This window comes from Hyla sarda, chromosome 13, assembly GCF_029499605.1.
Source record: "Hyla sarda isolate aHylSar1 chromosome 13, aHylSar1.hap1, whole genome shotgun sequence".
NCBI classification, from domain to species: Eukaryota; Metazoa; Chordata; class Amphibia; order Anura; family Hylidae; genus Hyla; species Hyla sarda.
Window position 1 is genome coordinate 913,175 of NC_079201.1, and position 23,800 is coordinate 936,974.

At 43.2% G+C, this 23,800-nt stretch overlaps 1 protein-coding gene across 3 annotated transcripts in view; it reads left to right on the forward strand.

The window, feature by feature from the left end:
- The window catches only part of LOC130297380 (myosin-3), a 151,237-nt gene that overhangs the window by 89,376 nt on the left and 38,061 nt on the right, over positions 1-23,800 (forward strand). For all 3 annotated transcript variants that reach the window (XM_056549794.1, XM_056549793.1, XM_056549795.1), the window contains 5 exons: positions 3,322-3,628; positions 4,150-4,220; positions 22,618-22,705; positions 22,785-22,902; positions 23,223-23,346. In XM_056549794.1, coding sequence (XP_056405769.1) covers positions 3,322-3,628; positions 4,150-4,220; positions 22,618-22,705; positions 22,785-22,902; positions 23,223-23,346 — 708 coding nt within the window. The remainder of the gene's footprint in view (positions 1-3,321; positions 3,629-4,149; positions 4,221-22,617; positions 22,706-22,784; positions 22,903-23,222; positions 23,347-23,800) is intronic.

Here is a 23,800-nt window from a genome sequence, read left to right on the forward strand (position 1 = left end):
GACATAGTTCAGGCGCCCGCTGAGTATTGGGGGTCCGTGCTGGTGGGGTACTCACAGGACTCTGCTTCTGAGGTGGGATCTGCTCGGCCAGACATAGTTCAGGCGCCCGCTGAGTATTGGGGGTCCGTGCTGGTGGGGTACTCACAGGACTCTGCTTCTGAGGTGGGATCTGCTCGGCCAGACATAGTTCAGGCGCCCGCTGAGTATTGGGGGTCCGCGCTGGTGGGGTACTCACAGGACTCTGTTTCTGAGGGGGCATCTGTCTCGGTGCTGTGGTCACTGCTGCGGGGTCACAATCTCCAGACTGGGGACTGGGCCCCTGGTTCTTCTCAGTGACCGCACTTGTGGCCCCCTGAAGCCTTCCTGGTGTATTCACTCTTGTCTCTGGGGTGCTCGTAACTTTTGCGCTGCTCCCGCTCCCGTATCGTGTGCGGTCAGACCGTATCAGGACAGGCTGCTGCAGATTCTCCTGCATGGTCTGCTTCTCCAGGGATGTTCTCCTCTGTCTGACTGCAGGAGGGGTGGATTGTACCTGCAGCCATTACCTGACTTGATGATTCCTTCTTTAGTTCCACAACTTTCTTTTCATCTGTGCTTCTTACTGCACCAGAACTGACAACATTCTGAACATTTCTTACATCCATAGAAACTTTAGGATTTTCATCCATGGTTTGTGGTGTCTGGGGATTAATTCCCAGAATAGGCCGAGAAGCCTGGGCCTTGCTTGGGGAGCTTCCCCGCCCAGGGTGGCCCCTCCCTGGGCTTTCTCCAGACATCAGGAGAGCTACACAGACACAACCTCTCAGCTAGGAGGCAGTATTATAGTAGTTATATTCTTGTATATAGGAGCAGTATTATAGTAGTTATATTCTTGTATATATGAGCAGTATTATAGTAGTTATATTCTTGTATATAGGAGCAGTATTATAGTAGTTATATTCTTGTATATAGGAGCAGTATTATAGTAGTTATATTCTTGTATATAGGAGCAGTATTATAGTAGTTATATTCTTGTATATAGGAGGCAGTATTATAGTAGTTATATTCTTGTATATAGGAGCAGTATTATAGTAGTTATATTCTTGTATATAGGAGCAGTATTATAGTAGATACATTCTTGTATATAGGAGGCAGTATTATAGTAGATATATTCTTGTATATAGGAGGCAGTATTATAGTAGTTATATTCTTGTATATACGAGCAGTATTATAGTAGATATATTCTTGTATATAGGAGCAATATAATAGTAGTTATATTCTTGTATATAGGAGCAGTATTATAGTAGTTATATTCTTGTATATAGGAGCAATATAATAGTAGTTATATTCTTGTATATAGGAGCAGTATTATAGTAGTTATATTCTTGTATATAGGAGCAATATAATAGTAGTTATATTCTTGTATATAGGATCAGTATTATAGTAGTTATATTCTTGTATATAGGATCAGTATTATAGTAGTTATATTCTTGTATATAGGAGGCAGTATTATAGTAGTTATATTCTTGTATATAGGAGCAGTATTATAGTAGTTATATTCTTGTATATAGGGGCAGGATTATAGTAGTTATATTCTTGTATAATGGGGCAGTATTATAGTAGTTATATTCTTGTATATAGGATCAGTATTATAGTAGTTATATTCTTGTATATAGGAGGCAGTATTATAGTAGTTATATTCTTGTATATAGGATCAGTATTATAGTAGTTATATTCTTGTATATAGGGGCAGGATTATAGTAGTTATGTTCTTGTATATAGGAGCGGTATTATAGTAGTTATATTCTTGTATATAGGAGCAGTATTATAGTAGTTATATTCTTGTATATAGGGGCAGGATTATAGTAGTTATATTCTTGTATATAGGAGCAGTATTATAGTAGTTATATTCTTGTATATAGGGGGCAGTATTATAGTAGTTATATTCTTGTATATAGGAGCAGTATTATAGTATTTATATTCTTGTATATAGGAGCGGTATTATAGTAGTTATATTCTTGTATATAGGAGCAGTATTATAGTTGTTATATTCTTGTATATAGGAGCAGTATTATAGTAGTTATATTCTTGTATATAGGAGCAGTATTATAGTAGTTATATTCTTGTATATAGGAGCAGTATTATAGTAGTTATATTCTTGTATATAGGAGCAGTATTATAGTAGTTATATTCTTGTATATAGGAAAAGTATTATAGTAGTTATATTCTTGTATATAGGAGGCAGTATTATAGTAGTTATATTCCTGTATATAGGAGCAGTATTATAGTAGTTATATTCTTGTATATAGGAGGCAGTATTATAGTAGTTATATTCTTGTATATAGGAGCAGTATTATAGTAGTTATATTCTTGTATATATAGGAGCAGTATTATAGTAGTTATATTCTTGTATATAGGAGCAGTATTATAGTAGTTATATTCTTGTATATAGGAGGCAGTATTATAGTAGTTATATTCTTGTATATAGGAGGCAGTATTATAGTAGTTATATTCTTGTATATAGAAGCGGTATTATAGTAGTTATATTCTTGTATATAGGAGCACTATTATAGTAGTTATATTCTTGTATATAGGGGACAGTATTATAGTAGATATATTCTTGTATATAGGAGCAGTATTATAGTAGTTATATTCTTGTATATAGGAGACAGTATTATAGTAGATATATTCTTGTATATAGGAACAGTATTATAGTAGTTATATTCTTGTATATAGGAGCAGTATTATAGTAGTTATATTCTTGTATATAGGAGCAGTATTATAGTAGTTATATTCTTGTATATAGGAGCAGTATTATAGTAGGTATATTCTTGTATATAGGAGCAGAATTATAGTAGTTATATTCTTGTTTATAGGAGCAGTATTATAGTAGTTATATTCTTGTATATAGGAGCAGTATTATAGTAGTTATATTCTTGTATATAGGAGACAGTATTATAGTAGATATATTCTTGTATATAGGAGGCAGTATTATAGTAGTTATATTCCTGTATATAGGAGCAGTATTATAGTAGATATATTCTTGTATATAGGAGCAGTATTATAGTAGTTATATTCCTGTATATAGGAGCAGTATTATAGTAGTTATATTCTTGTATATAGGAGCATTATTATAGTAGTTATATTCTTGTATATAGGAGCATTATTATAGTAGTTATATTCTTGTATATAGAAGCTGTATTATAGTAGTTATATTCTTGTATATAGGAGCAGTATTATAGTAGTTATATTCTTGTATATAGGAGACAGTATTATAGTAGATATATTCTTGTATATAGAGGCAGTATTATAGTAGTTATATTGTTTCTATCCTCTCTACAGCCAATGGGTATCTTCTCCATCCTTGAGGAGGAGTGCATGTTTCCCAAGGCGACAGACACTTCCTTTAAGAATAAGCTTTATGACCAGCATCTTGGCAAGTCCAGCAACTTCCAGAAGCCAAAGCCGACCAAAGGCAAAGCGGAGGCTCACTTCTCCCTCATGCACTATGCTGGGACTGTGGACTACAACATCAAGGGTTGGCTGGAAAAGAATAAGGACCCCCTGAACGAGACGGTGGTGGGACTGTACCAGAAATCCTCCATGAAAATCCTGGCCAACCTCTATGCCACTTACGCCGCAACGGACGGTGAGAAACTAACAGTGAAATCATTGGCCTTTTAGGTTCCACCATTAGATGATAAGGAGATGTGTTCTCCCCTTAAAGGGGTACTCCACTGGCCAGCGTTTGGAAGTAAATGTTCCGAATGCTGTTTTCATGCAATTGGGGTCGACCACGCCCCTCGTGACACCACGGACACGCCCCCTCAATGAATGTCTATGGGAGGGGGCGTGACGGCCGTCACGCCCCCTCCCATAGACTTGCATTGAGGGGTGTGGCCGTGATATCACGAGGGGCGTGGCCAACCCGTGCAGCACGAAAATAGAAATGAATGGAGCCGGTGCTGTCTACCGCACACGCTCCTCACTGAGCGCTGGGGCCCGTTCCGGAGATCGCGGTGGTCTAAGCGGTCGGACACCCCCGTGATCATCTACTTATCCCCTATCCTGTGAACAAGGAATAAGGTCATTATGTCTGGAGTTCTCCTTTAGGAAACTTGATGGTTTCCTATTTTTGATCATAATGGTGAACGGCGCTTTATTTTACAGCTGAAGGTGCAACCAAGAAGGGGGCGAAGAAGAAGGGATCCTCCTTCCAGACCGTGTCTGCGCTTTTCAGGGTGAGAGTTTTGTATTGTACGGCTTACAGTTTTCTGTACTTAGGGAGTTACATAGGACTGCAGGTCACATCAACTACATTATCTGTACTCAGAGTTATCACTGTTATCTGTGGTGTTACATAGGACTGCAGGTCACATCTATACATTATCTGTACTCAGAGAGTTATCACTGTTATCTGTGGTGTTACATAGGACTGCAGGTCACATCTATACATTATCTGTACTCAGAGAGTTATCACTGTTATCTGTGGTGTTACATAGGACTGCAGGTCACATCTATACATTATCTGTACTCAGAGAGTTATCACTGTTATCTGTGGTGTTACATAGGACTGCAGGTCACATCTATACATTATCTGTACTCAGAGAGTTATCACTGTTATCTGTGGTGTTACATAGGACTGCAGGTCACATCTATACATTATCTGTACTCAGAGAGTTATCACTGTTATCTGTGGTGTTACATAGGACTGCAGGTCACATCTATACATTATCTGTACTCAGAGAGTTATCACTGTTATCTGTGGTGTTACATAGGACTGCAGGTCACATCTATACATTATCTGTACTCAGAGAGTTATCACTGTTATCTGTGGTGTTACATAGGACTGCAGGTCACATCTATACATTATCTGTACTCAGAGAGTTATCACTGTTATCTGTGGTGTTACATAGGACTGCAGGTCACATCTATACATTATCTGTACTCAAAGAGATATCACTGTTATCTGTGGTGTTACATAGGACTGCAGGTCACATCTATACATTATCTGTACACAGAGAGTTATCACTGTGTTATCTGTGGTGTTACATAGGACTGCAGGTCACATCTATACATTATCTGTACTCAGAGAGTTATCACTGTGTTATCTGTGGTGTTACATAGGACTGCAGGTCACATCTATACATTATCTGTACTCAGAGAGTTATCACTGTTATCTGTGGTGTTACATAGGACTGCAGGTCACATCTATACATTATGTGTACTCAGAGAGTTATCACTGTTATCTGTGGTGTTACATAGGACTGCAGGTCACATCTATACATTATCTGTACTCAGAGAGTTATCACTGTGTTATCTGTGGTGTTACATAGGACTGCAGGTCACATCTATATATTATCTGTACTCAGAGAGTTATCACTGTTATCTGTGGTGTTACATAGGACTGCAGGTCACATCTATACATTATCTGTACTCAGAGAGTTATCACTGTTATCTGTGGTGTTACATAGGACTGCAGGTCACATCTATACATTATCTGTACTCAGAGAGTTATCACTGTGTTATCTGTGGTGTTACATAGGACTGCAGGTGACATCTATACATTATCTGTACTCAGAGAGATATCACTGTGTTATCTGTGGTGTTACATAGGACTGCAGGTCACATCAACTACATTATCTGTACTCAGAGTAATCACTGTTATCTGTGGTGTTACATAGGACTGCAGGTCACATCTATACATTATCTCTACTCAGAGAGAAATCACTGTGTTATCTGTGGTGTTACATAGGACTGCAGGTCACATCTATACATTATCTGTACTCAGAGAGTTATCACTGTTATCTGTGGTGTTACATAGGACTGCAGGTCACATCTATACATTATCTGTACTCAGAGAGTTATCACTGTGTTATCTGTGGTGTTACATAGGACTGCAGGTCACATCTATACATTATCTGTACTCAGAGTTATCACTGTTATCTGTGGTGTTACATAGGACTGCAGGTCACATCTATACATTATCTGTACTCAGAGAGTTATCACTGTGTTATCTGTGGTGTTACATAGGACTGCAGGTCACATCTATACATTATCTGTACTCAGAGAGTTATCACTGTTATCTGTGGTGTTACATAGGACTGCAGGTCACATCTATACATTATCTGTACTCAGAGTTATCACTGTTATCTGTGGTGTTACATAGGACTGCAGGGGACATCAACTACATTATCTGTACTCAGAGTAATCACTGTTATCTGTGGTGTTACATAGGACTGCAGGTCACATCTATACATTATCTGTACTCAGAGAGTAATCACTGTTATCTGTGGTGTTACATAGGACTGCAGGTCACATCTATACATTATCTGTACTCAGAGAGTTATCACTGTTATCTGTGGTGTTACATAGGACTGCAGGTCACATCTATACATTATCTGTACTCAGAGAGTTATCACTGTTATCTGTGGTGTTACATAGGACTGCAGGTCACATCTATACATTATCTGTACTCAGAGAGTTATCACTGTGTTATCTGTGGTGTTACATAGGACTGCAGGTCACATCTATACATTATCTGTACTCAGAGAGTTATCAGTGTGTTATCTGTGGTGTTACATAGGACTGCAGGTCACATCTATACATTATCTGTACTCAGAGAGTTATCACTGTTATCTGTGGTGTTACATAGGACTGCAGGTCACATCTATACATTATCTGTACTCAGAGAGTTATCACTGTGTTATCTGTGGTGTTACATAGGACTGCAGGTCACATCTATACATTATCTGTACTCCAAGAGTTATCACTGTTATCTGTGGTGTTACATAGGACTGCAGGTCACATCTATACATTATCTGTACTCAGAGTTATCACTGTTATCTGTGGTGTTACATAGGACTGCAGGTCACATCTATACATTATCTGTACTCAGAGAGTTATCACTGTGTTATCTGTGGTGTTACATAGGACTGCAGGTCACATCTATACATTATCTGTACTCAGAGAGTTATCACTGTTATCTGTGGTGTTACATAGGACTGCAGGTCACATCTATACATTATCTGTACTCAGAGTTATCACTGTTATCTGTGGTGTTACATAGGACTGCAGGGGACATCAACTACATTATCTGTACTCAGAGAGTTATCACTGTGTTATCTGTGGTGTTACATAGGACTGCAGGTCACATCTATACATTATCTGTACTCAGAGAGATATCACTGTTATCTGTGGTGTTACATAGGACTGCAGGTCACATCTATACATTATCTGTACTCAGAGAGTTATCACTGTGTTATCTGTGGTGTTACATAGGACTGCAGGTCACATCTATACATTATCTGTACTCAGAGAGTTATCACTGTTATCTGTGGTGTTACATAGGACTGCAGGTCACATCTATACATTATCTGTACTCAGAGAGTTATCACTGTTATCTGTGGTGTTACATAGGACTGCAGGTCACATCTATACATTATCTGTACTCAGAGAGTTATCACTGTGTTATCTGTGGTGTTACATAGGACTGCAGGTCACATCTATACATTATCTGTACTCAGAGAGTTATCACTGTGTTATCTGTGGTGTTACATAGGACTGCAGGTCACATCTATACATTATCTGTACTCAGAGAGTTATCACTGTGTTATCTGTGGTGTTACATAGGACTGCAGGTCACATCTATACATTATCTGTACTCAGAATTATCACTGTTATCTGTGGTGTTACATAGGACTGCAGGTCACATCTATACATTATCTGTACTCCAAGAGTTATCACTGTTATCTGTGGTGTTACATAGGACTGCAGGTCACATCTATACATTATCTGTACTCAGAATTATCACTGTTATCTGTGGTGTTACATAGGACTGCAGGTCACATCTATACATTATCTGTACTCAGAGAGTTATCACTATGTTATCTGTGGTGTTACATAGGACTGCAGGTCACATCTATACATTATCTGTACTCAGAGAGTTATTACTGTGTTATCTGTGGTGTTACATAGGACTGCAGGTCACATCTATACATTATCTGTACTCAGAGAGTTATCACTGTGTTATCTGTGGTGTTACATAGGACTGCAGGTCACATCTATACATTATCTGTACTCAGAGAGTTATCACTGTGTTATCTGTGGTGTTACATAGGACTGCAGGTCACATCTATACATTATCTGTACTCAGAGAGTTATTACTGTGTTATCTGTGGTGTTACATAGGACTGCAGGTCACATCTATACATTATCTGTACTCAGAGAGTTATTACTGTGTTATCTGTGGTGTTACATAGGACTGCAGGTCACATCTATACATTATCTGTACTCAGAGAGTTATCACTGTTATCTGTGGTGTTACATAGGACTGCAGGTCACATCTATACATTATCTGTACTCAGAGAGTTATCACTGTTATCTGTGGTGTTACATAGGACTGCAGGTCACATCTATACATTATCTGTACTCAGAGAGTTATCACTGTGTTATCTGTGGTGTTACATAGGACTGCAGGTCACATCTATACATTATCTGTACTCAGAGAGTTATCACTGTGTTATCTGTGGTGTTACATAGGACTGCAGGTCACATCTATACATTATCTGTACTCAGAATTATCACTGTTATCTGTGGTGTTACATAGGACTGCAGGTCACATCTATACATTATCTGTACTCCAAGAGTTATCACTGTTATCTGTGGTGTTACATAGGACTGCAGGTCACATCTATACATTATCTGTACTCAGAATTATCACTGTTATCTGTGGTGTTACATAGGACTGCAGGTCACATCTATACATTATCTGTACTCAGAGAGTTATCACTATGTTATCTGTGGTGTTACATAGGACTGCAGGTCACATCTATACATTATCTGTACTCAGAGAGTTATTACTGTGTTATCTGTGGTGTTACATAGGACTGCAGGTCACATCTATACATTATCTGTACTCAGAGAGTTATCACTGTGTTATCTGTGGTGTTACATAGGACTGCAGGTCACATCTATACATTATCTGTACTCAGAGAGTTATCACTGTGTTATCTGTGGTGTTACATAGGACTGCAGGTCACATCTATACATTATCTGTACTCAGAGAGTTATTACTGTGTTATCTGTGGTGTTACATAGGACTGCAGGTCACATCTATACATTATCTGTACTCAGAGAGTTATTACTGTGTTATCTGTGGTGTTACATAGGACTGCAGGTCACATCTATACATTATCTGTACTCAGAGAGTTATCACTGTTATCTGTGGTGTTACATAGGACTGCAGGTCACATCTATACATTATCTGTACTCAGAGAGTTATCACTGTTATCTGTGGTGTTACATAGGACTGCAGGTCACATCTATACATTATCTGTACTCAGAGAGTTATCACTGTTATCTGTGGTGTTACATAGGACTGCAGGTCACATCTATACATTATCTGTACTCAGAGAGTTATCACTGTGTTATCTGTGGTGTTACATAGGACTGCAGGTCACATCTATACATTATCTGTACTCAGAGAGTTATCACTGTGTTATCTGTGGTGTTACATAGGACTGCAGGTCACATCTATACATTATCTGTACTCAGAGAGTTATCACTGTGTTATCTGTGGTGTTACATAGGACTGCAGGTCACATCTATACATTATCTGTACTCAGAGAGTTATCACTGTTATCTGTGGTGTTACATAGGACTGCAGGTCACATCTATACATTATCTGTACTCAGAGAGTTATCACTGTTATCTGTGGTGTTACATAGGACTGCAGGTCACATCTATACATTATCTGTACTCAGAGAGTTATCACTGTTATCTGTGGTGTTACATAGGACTGCAGGTCACATCTATACATTATCTGTACTCAGAGATATCACTGTTATCTGTGGTGTTACATAGGACTGCAGGTCACATCTATACATTATCTGTACTCAGAGAGTTATCACTGTTATCTGTGGTGTTACATAGGACTGCAGGTCACCTCTATACATTATCTGTACTCAGAGAGTTATCACTGTGTTATCTGTGGTGTTACATAGGACTGCAGGTCACATCTATACATTATCTGTACTCAGAGAGTTATCACTGTGTTATCTGTGGTGTTACATAGGACTGCAGGTCACATCTATACATTATCTGTACTCAGAGAGTTATCACTGTGTTATCTGTGGTGTTACATAGGACTGCAGGTCACATCTATACATTATCTGTACTCAGAGAGATATCACTGTTATCTGTGGTGTTACATAGGACTGCAGGTCACATCTATACATTATCTGTACTCAGAGAGTTATCACTGTTATCTGTGGTGTTACATAGGACTGCAGGTCACATGTATCTGTTAGTAATTAGTATGCATCCACCATCAGGCGGTCACTAACATGTGATCTCAGATGATTGGCCCAGGTGCTCGTCAGTCAGGTGACCTGTGATTGGTTGATGAATCTGTCAATCATTTGGTGGTGATAAATCCTGCTGGGAGGAGTGGGCGGGGCCTTAGGAAGGTGATACAGATGATATTACAGATGATGTTGTTACTTTGTTTCTATATAATGTTCCGTATAGTCAGGGGCCACATCCCAGGGGAGGGCGCAGCCTCTCATAACCTGAGCCCGGAGCACGCTATGTCCTGTATAATGGGGGATTCACCTGATACAAAACTACAACCCCCAGGAACACACATGGGGATTGTATTCCGGCACACAGGGGTTAATGTGGGACTCTCCATCATCCTGCAGAGGCTCAGATTCCGGGCAGTGTGCGCACACAGAATTTGGGTTTCACATTTTCAGCCATTTTTTTTTTGCTGTTTGGTTTCTCTTTAGAGCTGTTTATTAATACATTTTTGCAGACATTTCAATTGTAATTTTTTTGTTAAAGAAAATGCTAACAAACCGCCCCCAAAAAAGTATGGAAAAAATTTACTTTCTAAAACGGTGGAGAAAAAAAAGGAGACCTTGCAGTTAATTTTACCGCCATAATATTTTACTATTCGGAAATGACCAGCGGTTTTATTTTTCATTGCGTTCAATAAATTTATTTATTTTAAATTGTTTATTTTTTAGACATAAAACAGCCATAAAATGAGAACAAAACAAAAACAAAAAAACATAATTTTATTTCTCCGGGCGGAGATCCTTTGTGCAGTAGGGGCCGACGAAATGAATCGGTGGTGGGACCGTGTTGAGGTGCACCATCCCCATTGACGGCAATGTATTCTGGGCAGAGTTCCGCCAAATGAAGGAACGTGCTCAATCTTTTAGCAGAATTCTGTTCCCTCTTAAAGGGGTACTAAACTGCTAGACATCCTATCCAAAGGACCCCCGCGATTAGACATCCTATCCCCTATTCAAAGGACCCCCGCGATCAGCATCATATCCCCTATCCAAAGGACCCCCGTGATCAGGCATCATATCTCCTATCCAAAGGACCCCCGCGATCAGCATCATATCCCCTATCCAAAGGACCCCCGTGATCAGGCATCATATCTCCTATCCAAAGGACCCCCGCGATCAGACATCATATCCCCTATCCAAAGGACCCCCGCGATCAGGCATCATATCCCCTATCCAAAGGACCCCCGCGATCAGGCATCATATCCCCTATCCAAAGGACCCCCGCGATCAGGCATCATATCCCCTATCCATAGGACCCCCCATGATCAGGCATCCTATCCCCTATCCAAAGAACCCCCGAGATCAGGCATCCTATCCCCTATATAAAGGACCCCCGCGATCAGACATCATATCCCCTATCCAAAGGACCCCCGAGAACAGACACCATATCCCCTATCCAAAGGACCCCCACGATCAGACATCATATCCCCTATCCAAAGGACCCCCGAGAATAGACATCATATCCCCTATCCAAAGGACCCCCGAGAATAGACATCATATCCCCTATCCAAAGGACCCCCGAGAATAGACATCATATCCCTTATCCAAAGGACCCCCGCGATCAGACATCATATCCCCTATCCAAAGGACCCCCGAGAACAGACATCATATCCCCTATCCAAAGGACCCCCGCGATCAGACATCATATCCCCTATCCAAAGGACCCCCGAGAATAGACATCATATCCCCTATCCAAAGGACCCCCGAGAATAGACATCATATCCCCTATCCAAAGGACCCCCGAGAATAGACATCATATCCCTTATCCAAAGGACCCCCGCGATCAGACATCATATCCCCTATCCAAAGGACCCCCGAGAACAGACATCATATCCCCTATCCAAAGGACCCCCGCGATCAGACATCATATCCCCTATCCAAAGGACCCCCAAGAATAGACATCATATCCCCTATCCAAAGGACCCCCGAGAATAGACATCATATCCCCTATCCAAAGGACCCCCGAGAAGAGACATCATATCCCCTATCCAAAGGACCCCCGCGATCAGACATCATATCCCGTATCCAAAGGACCCCCGAGAACAGACATCATATCCCCTATCCAAAGGACCCCCGCGATCAGACATCATATCCCCTATCCAAAGGACCCCGAGAATAGACATCTTATTCCCTATCCAAAGGACCCCCGCCATCAGGCATCCTATCCCCTATCCAAAGGACCCCCGAGAATAGACATCATATCCCCTATCCAAAGGACCCCCGCGATCAGACATCATATCCCCTATCCAAAGGACCCCCGAGATCAGGCATCCTATCCCCTATATAAAGGACCCCCGCGATCAGACACCCTATCCCCTATCCAAAGGACCCCCGCGATCAGACATCATATCCCCTATCCAAAGGACCCCCAAGAACAGACATCATATCCCCTATCCAAAGGACCCCCGAGAATAGACATCATATCCCCTATCCAAAGGACCCCCGCGATCAGACATCATATCCCCTATCCAAAAGGACCACCGAGAACAGACATATCCCCTATCCAAAGGACCCCCGCGATCAGACATCATATCCCCTATCCAAAGGACCCCCGAGAACAGACATCCTATCCCCTATATAAAGGACCCCCGCGATCAGACACCCTATCCCCTATCCAAAGGACCCCCGCGATCAGACATCATATCCCCTATCCAAAGGATCCCCGAGAACAGACATCATATCCCCTATCCAAAGGACCCCCGCGATCAGACATCATATCCCCTATCCAAAGGACCCCCGAGAACAGACATCCTATCCCCTATCCAAAGGACCCCCGAGATCAGGCATCCTATCCCCTATATAAAGGACCCCCGCGATCAGACACCCTATCCAAAGGACCCCCGCGATCAGACATCATATCCCCTATCCAAAGGACCCCCGAGAACAGACATCATATCCCCTATCCAAAGGACCCCCGAGAACAGACATCATATCCCCTATCCAAAGGACCCCCGTGATCAGACATCATATCCCCTATCCAAAGGACCCCCGAGAACAGACATCATATCCCCTATCCAAAGGACCCCCGCGATCAGACATCATATCCCCTATCCAAAGGACCCCCGAGAATAGACATCATATCCCCTATCCAAAGGACCCCCGCGATCAGACATCATATCCCTTATCCAAAGGACCCCCGCGATCAGACATCATATCCCTTATCCAAAGGACCCCCGCGATCAGACATCATATCCCCTATCCAAAGGACCCCTGAGAATAGACATCATATCCCCTATCCAAAGGACCCCCGCGATCAGACATCATATCCCCTATCCAAAGGACCCCCGAGAACAGACATCCTATCCCCTATCCAAAGGACCCCTGCGATCAGACATCATATCCCCTATCCAAAGGACCCCCGAGAATAGACATCATATCCCCTATCCAAAGGACCCCCGCGATCAGACATCATATCCCCTATCCAAAGGACCCCCGCGATCAGACATCATATCCCCTATCCAAAGGACCCCCGAGAATAGACATTATATCCCCTATCCAAAGGACCCCCGCGATCAGACATCATATCCCCTATCCAAAGGACCCCCGAGAAGACATCCTATCCCCTATCCAAAGGACCCCCGCGATCAGACATCATATCCCCTATCCAAAGGACCCCCGAGAATAGACATAATATCCCCTATCCAAAGGACCCCCGCGATCAGACATCATATCCCTTATCCAAAGGACCCCCGCGATCAGACATCATATCCCTTATCCAAAGGACCCCCGCGATCAGACATCATATCCCCTATCCAAAGGACCCCCGAGAACAGACATCATATCCCCTATCCAAAAGGACCACCGAGAACAGACATATCCCCTATCCAAAGGACCCCCGAGAACAGACATCATATCCCCTATCCAAAGGACCCCCGAGAACAGACATCATATCCCCTATCCAAAGGACCCCCGCGATCAGGCATCCTATCCCCTATCCAAAGGACCCCCGAGAACAGACATCATATCCCCTATCCAAAGGACCCCCGCGATCAGGCATCCTATCCCCTATCCAAAGGACCCCCGAGAATAGACATATCCCCTATCCAAAGGACCCCCGCGATCAGACATCATATCCCCTATCCAAAGGACCCCCGAGATCAGGCATCCTATCCCCTATATAAAGGACCCCCGCGATCAGACATCATATCCCCTATCCAAAGGACCCCCGAGAATAGACATCATATCCCCTATCCAAAGGACCCCCGAGAATAGACATCATATCCCCTATCCAAAGGACCCCCGAGAACAGACATCATATCCCCTATCCAAAGGACCCCCGCGATCAGACATCATATCCCCTATCCAAAGGACCCCCGAGAATAGACATCATATCCCCTATCCAAAGGACCCCCGCGATCAGACATCATATCCCCTATCCAAAGGACCCCCGAGAACAGACATCCTATCCCCTATCCAAAGGACCCCCGCGATCAGACATCATATCCCCTATCCAAAGGACCCCCGAGAATAGACATCATATCCCCTATCCAAAGGACCACCGCGATCAGACATCATATCCCTTATCCAAAGGACCCCCGCGATCAGACATCATATCCCTTATCCAAAGGACCCCTGCGATCAGACATCATATCCCCTATCCAAAGGACCCCCGAGAACAGACATCATATCCCCTATCCAAAAGGACCACCGAGAACAGACATATCCCCTATCCAAAGGACCCCCGAGAACAGACATCATATCCCCTATCCAAAGGACCCCCGAGAATAGACATCATATCCCCTATCCAAAGGACCCCCGCGATCAGACATCATATCCCCTATCCAAAGGACCCCCGAGAATAGACATCATATCCCCTATCCAAAGGACCCCCGCGATCAGACATCATATCCCCTATCCAAAGGACCCCCGAGAACAGACATCCTATCCCCTATCCAAAGGACCCCCGCGATCAGACATCATATCCCCTATCCAAAGGACCCCCGAGAATAGACATCATATCCCCTATCCAAAGGACCCCCGCGATCAGACATCATATCCCTTATCCAAAGGACCCCCGCGATCAGACATCATATCCCTTATCCAAAGGACCCCCGCGATCAGACATCATATCCCCTATCCAAAGGACCCCCGAGAACAGACATCATATCCCCTATCCATAGGACCCCCGAGATCAGACATCATATCCCCTATCCAAAGGACCCCCGCGATCAGCATCATATCCCCTATCCAAAGGACCCCCGAGAACAGACATATCCCCTATCCATAGGACCCCCGAGAACAGACATCATATCCCCTATCCAAAGGACCCCCAAGATCAGACATCATATCCCCTATCCAAAGGACCCCCGCAATCAGACATCATATCCCCTATCCAAAGGACCCCCGGAATCAGACATCATATCCCCTATCCAAAGGACCTCCGCGATCAGACATTCTATCCCCTATCCAAAGGACCCCCGCGATCAGACATCATATCCCCTATCCAAAGGACCCCCGAGAAGAGACATCATATCCCCTATCCAAAGGACCCCCGAGAACAGACATCATATCCCCTATCCAAAGGACCCCCGAGAACAGACATATCCCCTATCCAAAGGACCCCCGCGATCAGACATCATATCCCCTATCCAAAGGACCCCCGGAATAAGACATCATATCCCCTATCCAAAGGACCCCCGGAATAAGACATCATATCCCCTATCCAAAGGACCCCCGCGATCAGGCATCCTATCCCCTATCCAAAGGACCCCCGAGAACAGACATCATATCCCCTATCCATAGGACCCCCGAGATCAGACATCATATCCCCTATCCAAAGGACCCCCGCGATCAGCATCATATCCCCTATCCAAAGGACCCCCGAGAACAGACATATCCCCTATCCATAGGACCCCCGAGAACAGACATCATATCCCCTATCCAAAGGACCCCCAAGATCAGACATCATATCCCCTATCCAAAGGACCCCCGCAATCAGACATCATATCCCCTATCCAAAGGACCCCCGGAATCAGACATCATATCCCCTATCCAAAGGACCCCCGCGATCAGACATTCTATCCCCTATCCAAAGGACCCCCGCGATCAGACATCATATCCCCTATCCAAAGGACCCCCGGAATAAGACATCATATCCCCTATCCAAAGGACCCCCGGAATAAGACATCATATCCCCTAACCTTTGGATTGGGGATAAGATGTCTAGCAGCAGAGTACCCCTTTAAAAATTTGCACAATGGTCAGTGGAAATCCCATCAACCGCAATATTAACTTCATGTAGCCAAAATTACCAGTGGAATCTTGCCTGGATTTCCTGTCGACACATTTCATTTTTACATTAAATCTGCTGTAAAACAGAAAAGTAAAAAAGATTTGTGCTGGAAAAAAAATTTAAATTACATTGGGGGGGGGGGGCTTTATTTGTAAACAGACATGTCGTGCATATTATTCAGGTCCATAAGATGACAATGACATCCCATGTATGACATTTAGGAAGCTTTTAATTCATTTTACTACTTTAAAACAGTGTAATTATTAATAAAATAGTTGAATACTATAAATACAGTAAATACTATAATAAATACTATAAATACTGAAAATAAATACAGTAAATAAATGAATACTGTAAATAAATACAGGGAATAAAAGGATAAATACAGTAAATAAATGGATAAATACTGTAATACTATAATAAATACTGTAAATAAATACAGGAAATAAAAGGATAAATAGGGCTGCATGAGGGCTGTCTTGTTTGTTTTTTTCCTTTTTTTTACCATTTCGGTTTAGTTGGGACTTTAGTTGTTGCCAAAAATCAGGAATTACAGCATATATTTTTTTCCCCATTTACGCCATTCGCCGTACAGGATCGTAAATGCGCAACTGCGGTAATATTGCAGTATAGCTGAGAACACTCCTGTAGGGGAAATACGATAGGACTATATTACCAGCTGCCAGAGGAGGAAGGAGCAGTAACATTGCAGTATAGCTGAGAACACTCCTGTAGGGGAAATAAGAAGGTACTATACATCAGTTGCCAGAGGAGGAAGGAGTAGAACCTCTGCAGTAACACTGCAGTATAGCTGAGAACACTCCTATAGGGGAAATAGGAAGGTACTATACATCAGCTGCCAGAGGAGGAAGGAGTAGAACCTCTGCATTAACATTGCAGTATTGCTGAGAACACTCCTTGTGTAGGGAAAGTAAGAAAGGACTATATTACCAGCTGCTAGAGGAGGAAGGAGTAGAACTTCTGCAGTAACATTGCAGTATAGCTAAGAACACTCCTGTAGGAGAAATATGATTAAGGGACTATACATCAGCTGCCAGAGGGGGAAGGGGTAGAGCTTCTGCAGTAACATTTAAGTATAACTGAGAACAATCCAGTAGGGGAAATAAGATAGGACTATATTACCAGGAAGTAGAGCCTCTGCAGTAACTTTGCAGTATAGCTGAGGACACACTCCTGTAGGGGAAATAAGAAGGAACTCTACATCAGCTTCCAGAGTAGGAAGGAGTAGAACCTCTGCAGTAACATTGCTATATAGCTGAGAACGCTCCTGTAGGGAAAATACGAAGGTACTATACATCAGCTGCCAGAGGAGGAAGGAGTAGAACCTCTGCAGTAACATTGCAGTATTGCTGAGAACACTCCTTGTGTAGAAAAAGTAAGAAAGGCCGATATTACCAGCTGCCAGAGGAGGAAGGAGTAGAACCTCTGCAGTAACATTGCTGTATTGCTGAGAACACTCCTTGTATAGGGAAAGTAAGAAAGGACTATTGTTAGGGACTGACCGGGGGACAGGGAGAGTGAGCCCTAAACTGACCCTAAAACTGCTCTCCTTGCCTACTTACCCACTCGCCCTAACCGGTGAGTCGACAACTGGGCCATGGTCCCTCCCTGAACTAAAGTGCTGGGGCCTAATAAAAACACACAGTAATAAATAGTCGGTCACAAACCAGAAACATAACAGGAACATAGAACTCTATGATATATAAGTTCAGAGGTCACAGATCAGTGAGCAGCACAGAGGACACCATCAGCGGACATGAACAGAGGACACTAAAGATCATTGGACATGAACAGGGGGCACAGTGGCCGTGAACAGAGGACTCTATAGATCACAGGTCACTATAGATAAGTAGACATTTACAAAACTCAGGAGATCAGAATACAAGTAATACTAATAAACATAAAGTTCAAAACACTAGACAGGAAAACGGATAAGTCAACAGACTTCAGGAACAGAGAGGAATATTGCATAATCCCCCAAATGTCCAATAGACTCCAAGTCCATGGACGAAAAACAGGGATATATCGCTAACCAGGAATATAATTATAGAACACTGTTCACACTGAACATAAGACAGGAAACCGCAATCCCTCAGGAACGTCCAGTAGACTCCAAGTCCCCACGGACCATGAAAACAACCAAGAAGTTTTAACTCTTCCCTCACCAGGGAAGATAAAACTGTTCACACACACCAATGCAATAGCTGTGTGTGTGAACACAGATCAGTACAGATATAGGAAGGAGTAGAACCTCTGCAGTAACATTGCAATATTGCTGAGAACATTCCTTGTGTAGGGAAAGTAATAAAGGACTATATTACCAGCTACCAGAGGGGGAAGGGGTAGAACTTCTGCAGTAACATTGCAGTATAGCTGAGAACACTCCTGTAGGAGAAATAAGAAGGGATAATACATCAGCTGCCAGAGGAGGAGGCAGTAGAGCCTATGCAGAAACATTGCAGTATAGCTGAGAACAATCCAGCGGGGAAAATAAGATAGACTATATTACCAGCTGCCAGAGGAGGAAGGAGTAGAGCCTCTGCAGTAACATTGCAGTATAGTTGAGAACATTCCTGTAGGGGAAATAAGGTACTATACATCAGTTGCCAGAGGGGGAAGGGGTAGAGCTTCTGCAGTAACATTGCAGTATAGCTGAGAAAACACTCCTGTAGAGGAAATAAGAAGGGACAATATATCAGCTGCCAGAGGAGGAAGATGTAGAGCCTCTGCAGTAACATTGCAGTATAGCTGAGAACAATCCAGTAGGGAAAATAAGATAGGACTATATTACCAGCTGCCAGATGAGGAAGAAGTAGAGCCTCTGCAGTAACATTGCAGTTTAGCTGAGAACACACTCCTGTAGGGGAAATAAGAAGGGACTATACATCAGCTGCCAGAGGAGGAAGGAGTAGAGCCTATGCAGTAACATTACAGTATAGCTGAGAACACTCCTGTAGGAGAAATAAGAAGGGACTATACATCAGCTGCCAGAGGGTGAAGGGGTAGAGCTTTTCCAGTATAGCGTAGAACACTCCTGTAGGGGGAATAAGGGACTATACATCAACTGCCAGAGGAGGAAGGAATTGCGCCTCTGCAGTAACCTTGCAGTATAATTGAGTACATTCCTGTAGGGGACATGAGAAGGAGGAGGAAGAAGTAGAACTTCTGCAGTAACACTGCAGCATAGCTGAGAACACTCCTATAGGGTAAATAAGAAGGTACTATACATCAGCTGCCAGATGAGGAAGGAGTAGAACCTCTGCAGTAACATGGCAGTTTAGCTGAGAACACACTCCTGTAGGGGTAATAAGAAGGTACTATACATCAGCTGCCAGATGAGGAAGGAGTAGAACCTCTGCAGTAACATTGCAGTTTAGCTGAGAACACACTCCTGTAGGGGAAATAAGAAGGGACTATACATCAGCTGCCAGATGAGGAAGGAGTAGAGCCTCTGCAGTAACATTGCAGTATAGCTGAGAACACTCCTATAGGGTAAATAAGAAGCAACTATACATCAGCTGCCAGAGGAGGAAGGAGTAGAACCTCTGCAGTATCATTGCAGTATTGCTGAGAACACTCCTTGTGTAGGGAAAGTAAAAAAGGACTATTGTTAGGCACTGACCGGGGGACAGGGAGAGTGAGCCCTAAACTGACCATAAAACTGCTCTCCCTGCATACTTACCCACTCACCCTAACCAGTGAGTCGACAACTGGGCGCCGGTCCCTCCCTGAACTTAAGTGCTGGGGCCTAATAAAAATACACACTAATAAATAGCCGGTCACAAACCAGAAACATAACAGGAACATAGAACTCTATGATATATAAGTTCAGAGGTCACAGATCAGTGAGCAGCACAGAGGACACCATCAGCGGACATGAATAGAGGACACTAAAGATCATTGGACATGAACAGGGGGCACAGTGGCCGTGAACAAAGGATTCTATAGATCTTAGGTCATGAACACAGGTCACTATAGATAAGTAGACATGTACAAAACTCAGGAGATCAGAATACAAGAACTAATAAACATAAAGTTCAAAACACTAGACAGGAAAACGGATAAGTCAACAGACTTAAGGAACAGAGAGGAATATAGCATAATCCCCAAAACGTCCAATAGACTTCAAGTCCATGGACGAGAAACAAGGATATATCGCTAACCAGGAATATAATTATAGAACACTGTTCACACTGAACATAAGACAGGAAACCGCAATCCCTCAGGAAGGTCCAGTAGACTCCAAGTCATCAGCTGCCAGAGGAGGAAGGAGTAGAGCCTCTGCAGTAACATTGCAGTATAGCTGAGAACACTCCTGTAGGGGAAATAAGAAGGTACTATACATCAGCTGCCAGAGGAGGAATGAGTAGAACCTCTGCAGTAATACTGCAGTATAGTTGAGAACACTCCTATAGGAGAAATAAGAAGGGATAATACATCAGCTGCCAGAGGAGGAGGAGGGAGTAGAGCCTCTGCAGAAACATTGCAGTATAGCTGAGAATAATCCTGTAGGAGAAATAAGAAGGGACTATACATCAGCTGCCAGAGGGGGAAGGGGTATAGTTTTTGCAGTATAGATGAGAACACTCCTGTAGGCGGAATAAGAAGGTACTATACATCAGCTGCCAGAGAAGGAAGGAGTAGAACCTCTGCAGTAACATTACAGTATAACTGAGAGCAATCCAGTAAGGGAAATAAGATAGGACTATATTAACAGCTGCCAGAGGAGGAAGAAGTAGAGCCTCTGCAGTAACATTGCATTATAGCTGAGAACACTCCTGTAGGGGAAATAAGAAGGGACTATACATGAACTGCCAGAGGAGGAAGGAAATGAGCCTCTTCAGTAACATTGCAGTATAGTTGAGAACACTCCTGTAGGGGAAACAAGAAGGTACTATACATCAGCTGCCAGAGGACGAAGGAGTAGAACCTCTGCAGTAACATTGCAGTATAGCTGAGAACACTAATATAGGGGAAATAAGAAGGTACTATACATCAGCTCCCAGAGGAGGAAGAAGTAGAACCTCTGCAGTAACATTGCAGTGTGGCTGAGAACACTCCTTGTGTAGAGAAAGTAAGAAAGGACGATATTACCAGCTGCCAGAGGAGGAAGGAGTAGAACCTCTGCAGTAAACATTGCAGTATAGCTGAGAACACTCCTGTAGGAGAAATAAGAAGGGGTAATAAATCAGCTCCCAGAGGAGGAGAGAGTAGAGCCTCTGCAGAAACATTGCAGTATAGCTGAGAACAATCCTGTAGGAGAAATTAGAAAGGACTATACATCAGCTGCCAGAGGGGGAAGATATAGAGCTTCTGCAGAAACATTGCAGTATAGCTGAGAATACTCCTGTTGGAGAAATTAGAAAGGACTATACATCAGCTGCCAGAGGGGGAAGATTTAGAGCTTCTGCAGAAACATTGCAGTATAGCTGAGAATACTCCTGTAGAAGAAATAAGAAGGGGTAATAAATCAGCTCCCAGAGGAGGAAGGAGTAGAGCCTCTGCAGAAACATTGCAGTATAGCTGAGAATACTCCTGTAGAAGAAATAAGAAGGGGTAATACATCAGCTGCCAGAGGAGGAGGGAGTAGAGCATCTGCAGTGACATTGCAATATAGCTGAAAAAACTCCTTATGTAGGGAAAGTAAGAATGGATCATGGGGGAGATTTATCAAAACCTGTCCAGAGGAAAAGTTGCTGAGTTGCCCATAACAACCAATCAGATCTCTTCTTTCATTTTTGAGAAGGCCTGTGAAAAATGAAAGAAGCGATCTGATTGGTTGCTATGGGCAACTCTGCAACTTTTCCTCTGCACAGGTTTTGATAAATCTCCCCCTATGTTTGCAGCTGCCAGAGGTAGAAGGACACGGATTTAGTCAGCAGCACAAGGATACATTTAAACAAAATTTAAACAATTCCCATTGTGTCAGACAGAACCCTTACCCTGAATATCCATATTGGATTATTATACTATGTTATATGGTTGTGGCAGCCATTATTGAGTCTCCACCATCTCCCTCCACAGGAGAACCTGAACAAGTTGATGTCCAACCTGCGGACCACTCACCCCCACTTTGTGCGATGCATTATCCCCAACGAGACCAAGACCCCAGGTAATGTGCCGCTATCTCCTGGAATCATACCCGTGTGCCGCGCAGCATGTGACTGACTGTTCATTTATCTGCTCCCCAGGGGACATGGACCACCATCTGGTCCTGCATCAGCTGAGGTGTAATGGTGTCCTGGAGGGGATCCGCATCTGCAGGAAAGGATTTCCAAACAGGATCCAATATGCAGACTTCAAGCAAAGGTTCAGTAGATCAAGTCTCTAGATCAGTGTTTTCCCACCAGCGTGCCTCCCGCTGTTGCAAAACTACAACTCCCAGCATGCCCGGACAGCCAAAGGCTGTCCGGGCATGCTGGGAGTTGTAGTTTTGCAATAGCTGGAGGCACCTTGGTTGGAAAACACTTCTCCAGATCGTATCAAGCCTGAAATGGCAGATAACAGGGAATAATAGATTACATTGACCGGATAACAGATAATAATAGATTGTATGGACCTGTTTCACCCCCCTGAGCGTGTTCCCCCCCCCCCCCCCCCTGAGCTTTTGTATATGGTACGTTCCACAGATATCGCATCCTGAACGCCAGCGCCATCCCTGAGGGACAATTCATTGACAGCAAGAAGGCCTGTGAGAAGCTCCTGGGCTCCATTGACATTGATCACACTCAATATAAGTTTGGGCACACCAAGGTAACCTCCCCAAAATAACGTCGTCGTCCCCCCCCCGCTGATGACTTGTGTTATACTGCCCCCTAATGGTGGTTGTGTTATACTGCCCCCTAATGGTGGTTGTGTTATACTGCCCCCTAATGGTGGTTGTATTATACTGCCCCCTAATGGTGGTTGTGTTATACTGCCCCCTAATGGTGGTTGTGTTATACTGCCCCCTAATGGTGGTTGTGTTATATTTCCCCCTAATGGTGGTTGTGTTATACTGCCCCCTAATGGTGGTTGTGTTATACTGCCCCCTAATGGTGGTTGTGTTATACTGCCCCCTAATGGTGGTTGTGTTATACTGCCCCCTAATGGTGGTTGTGTTATACTGCCCCCTAATCTTGGTTGTGTTATACTGCCCCCTTATGGTGGTTGTGTTATACTGCCCCCTAATGGTGGTTGTGTTATACTGCCCCCTAATGGTGGTTGT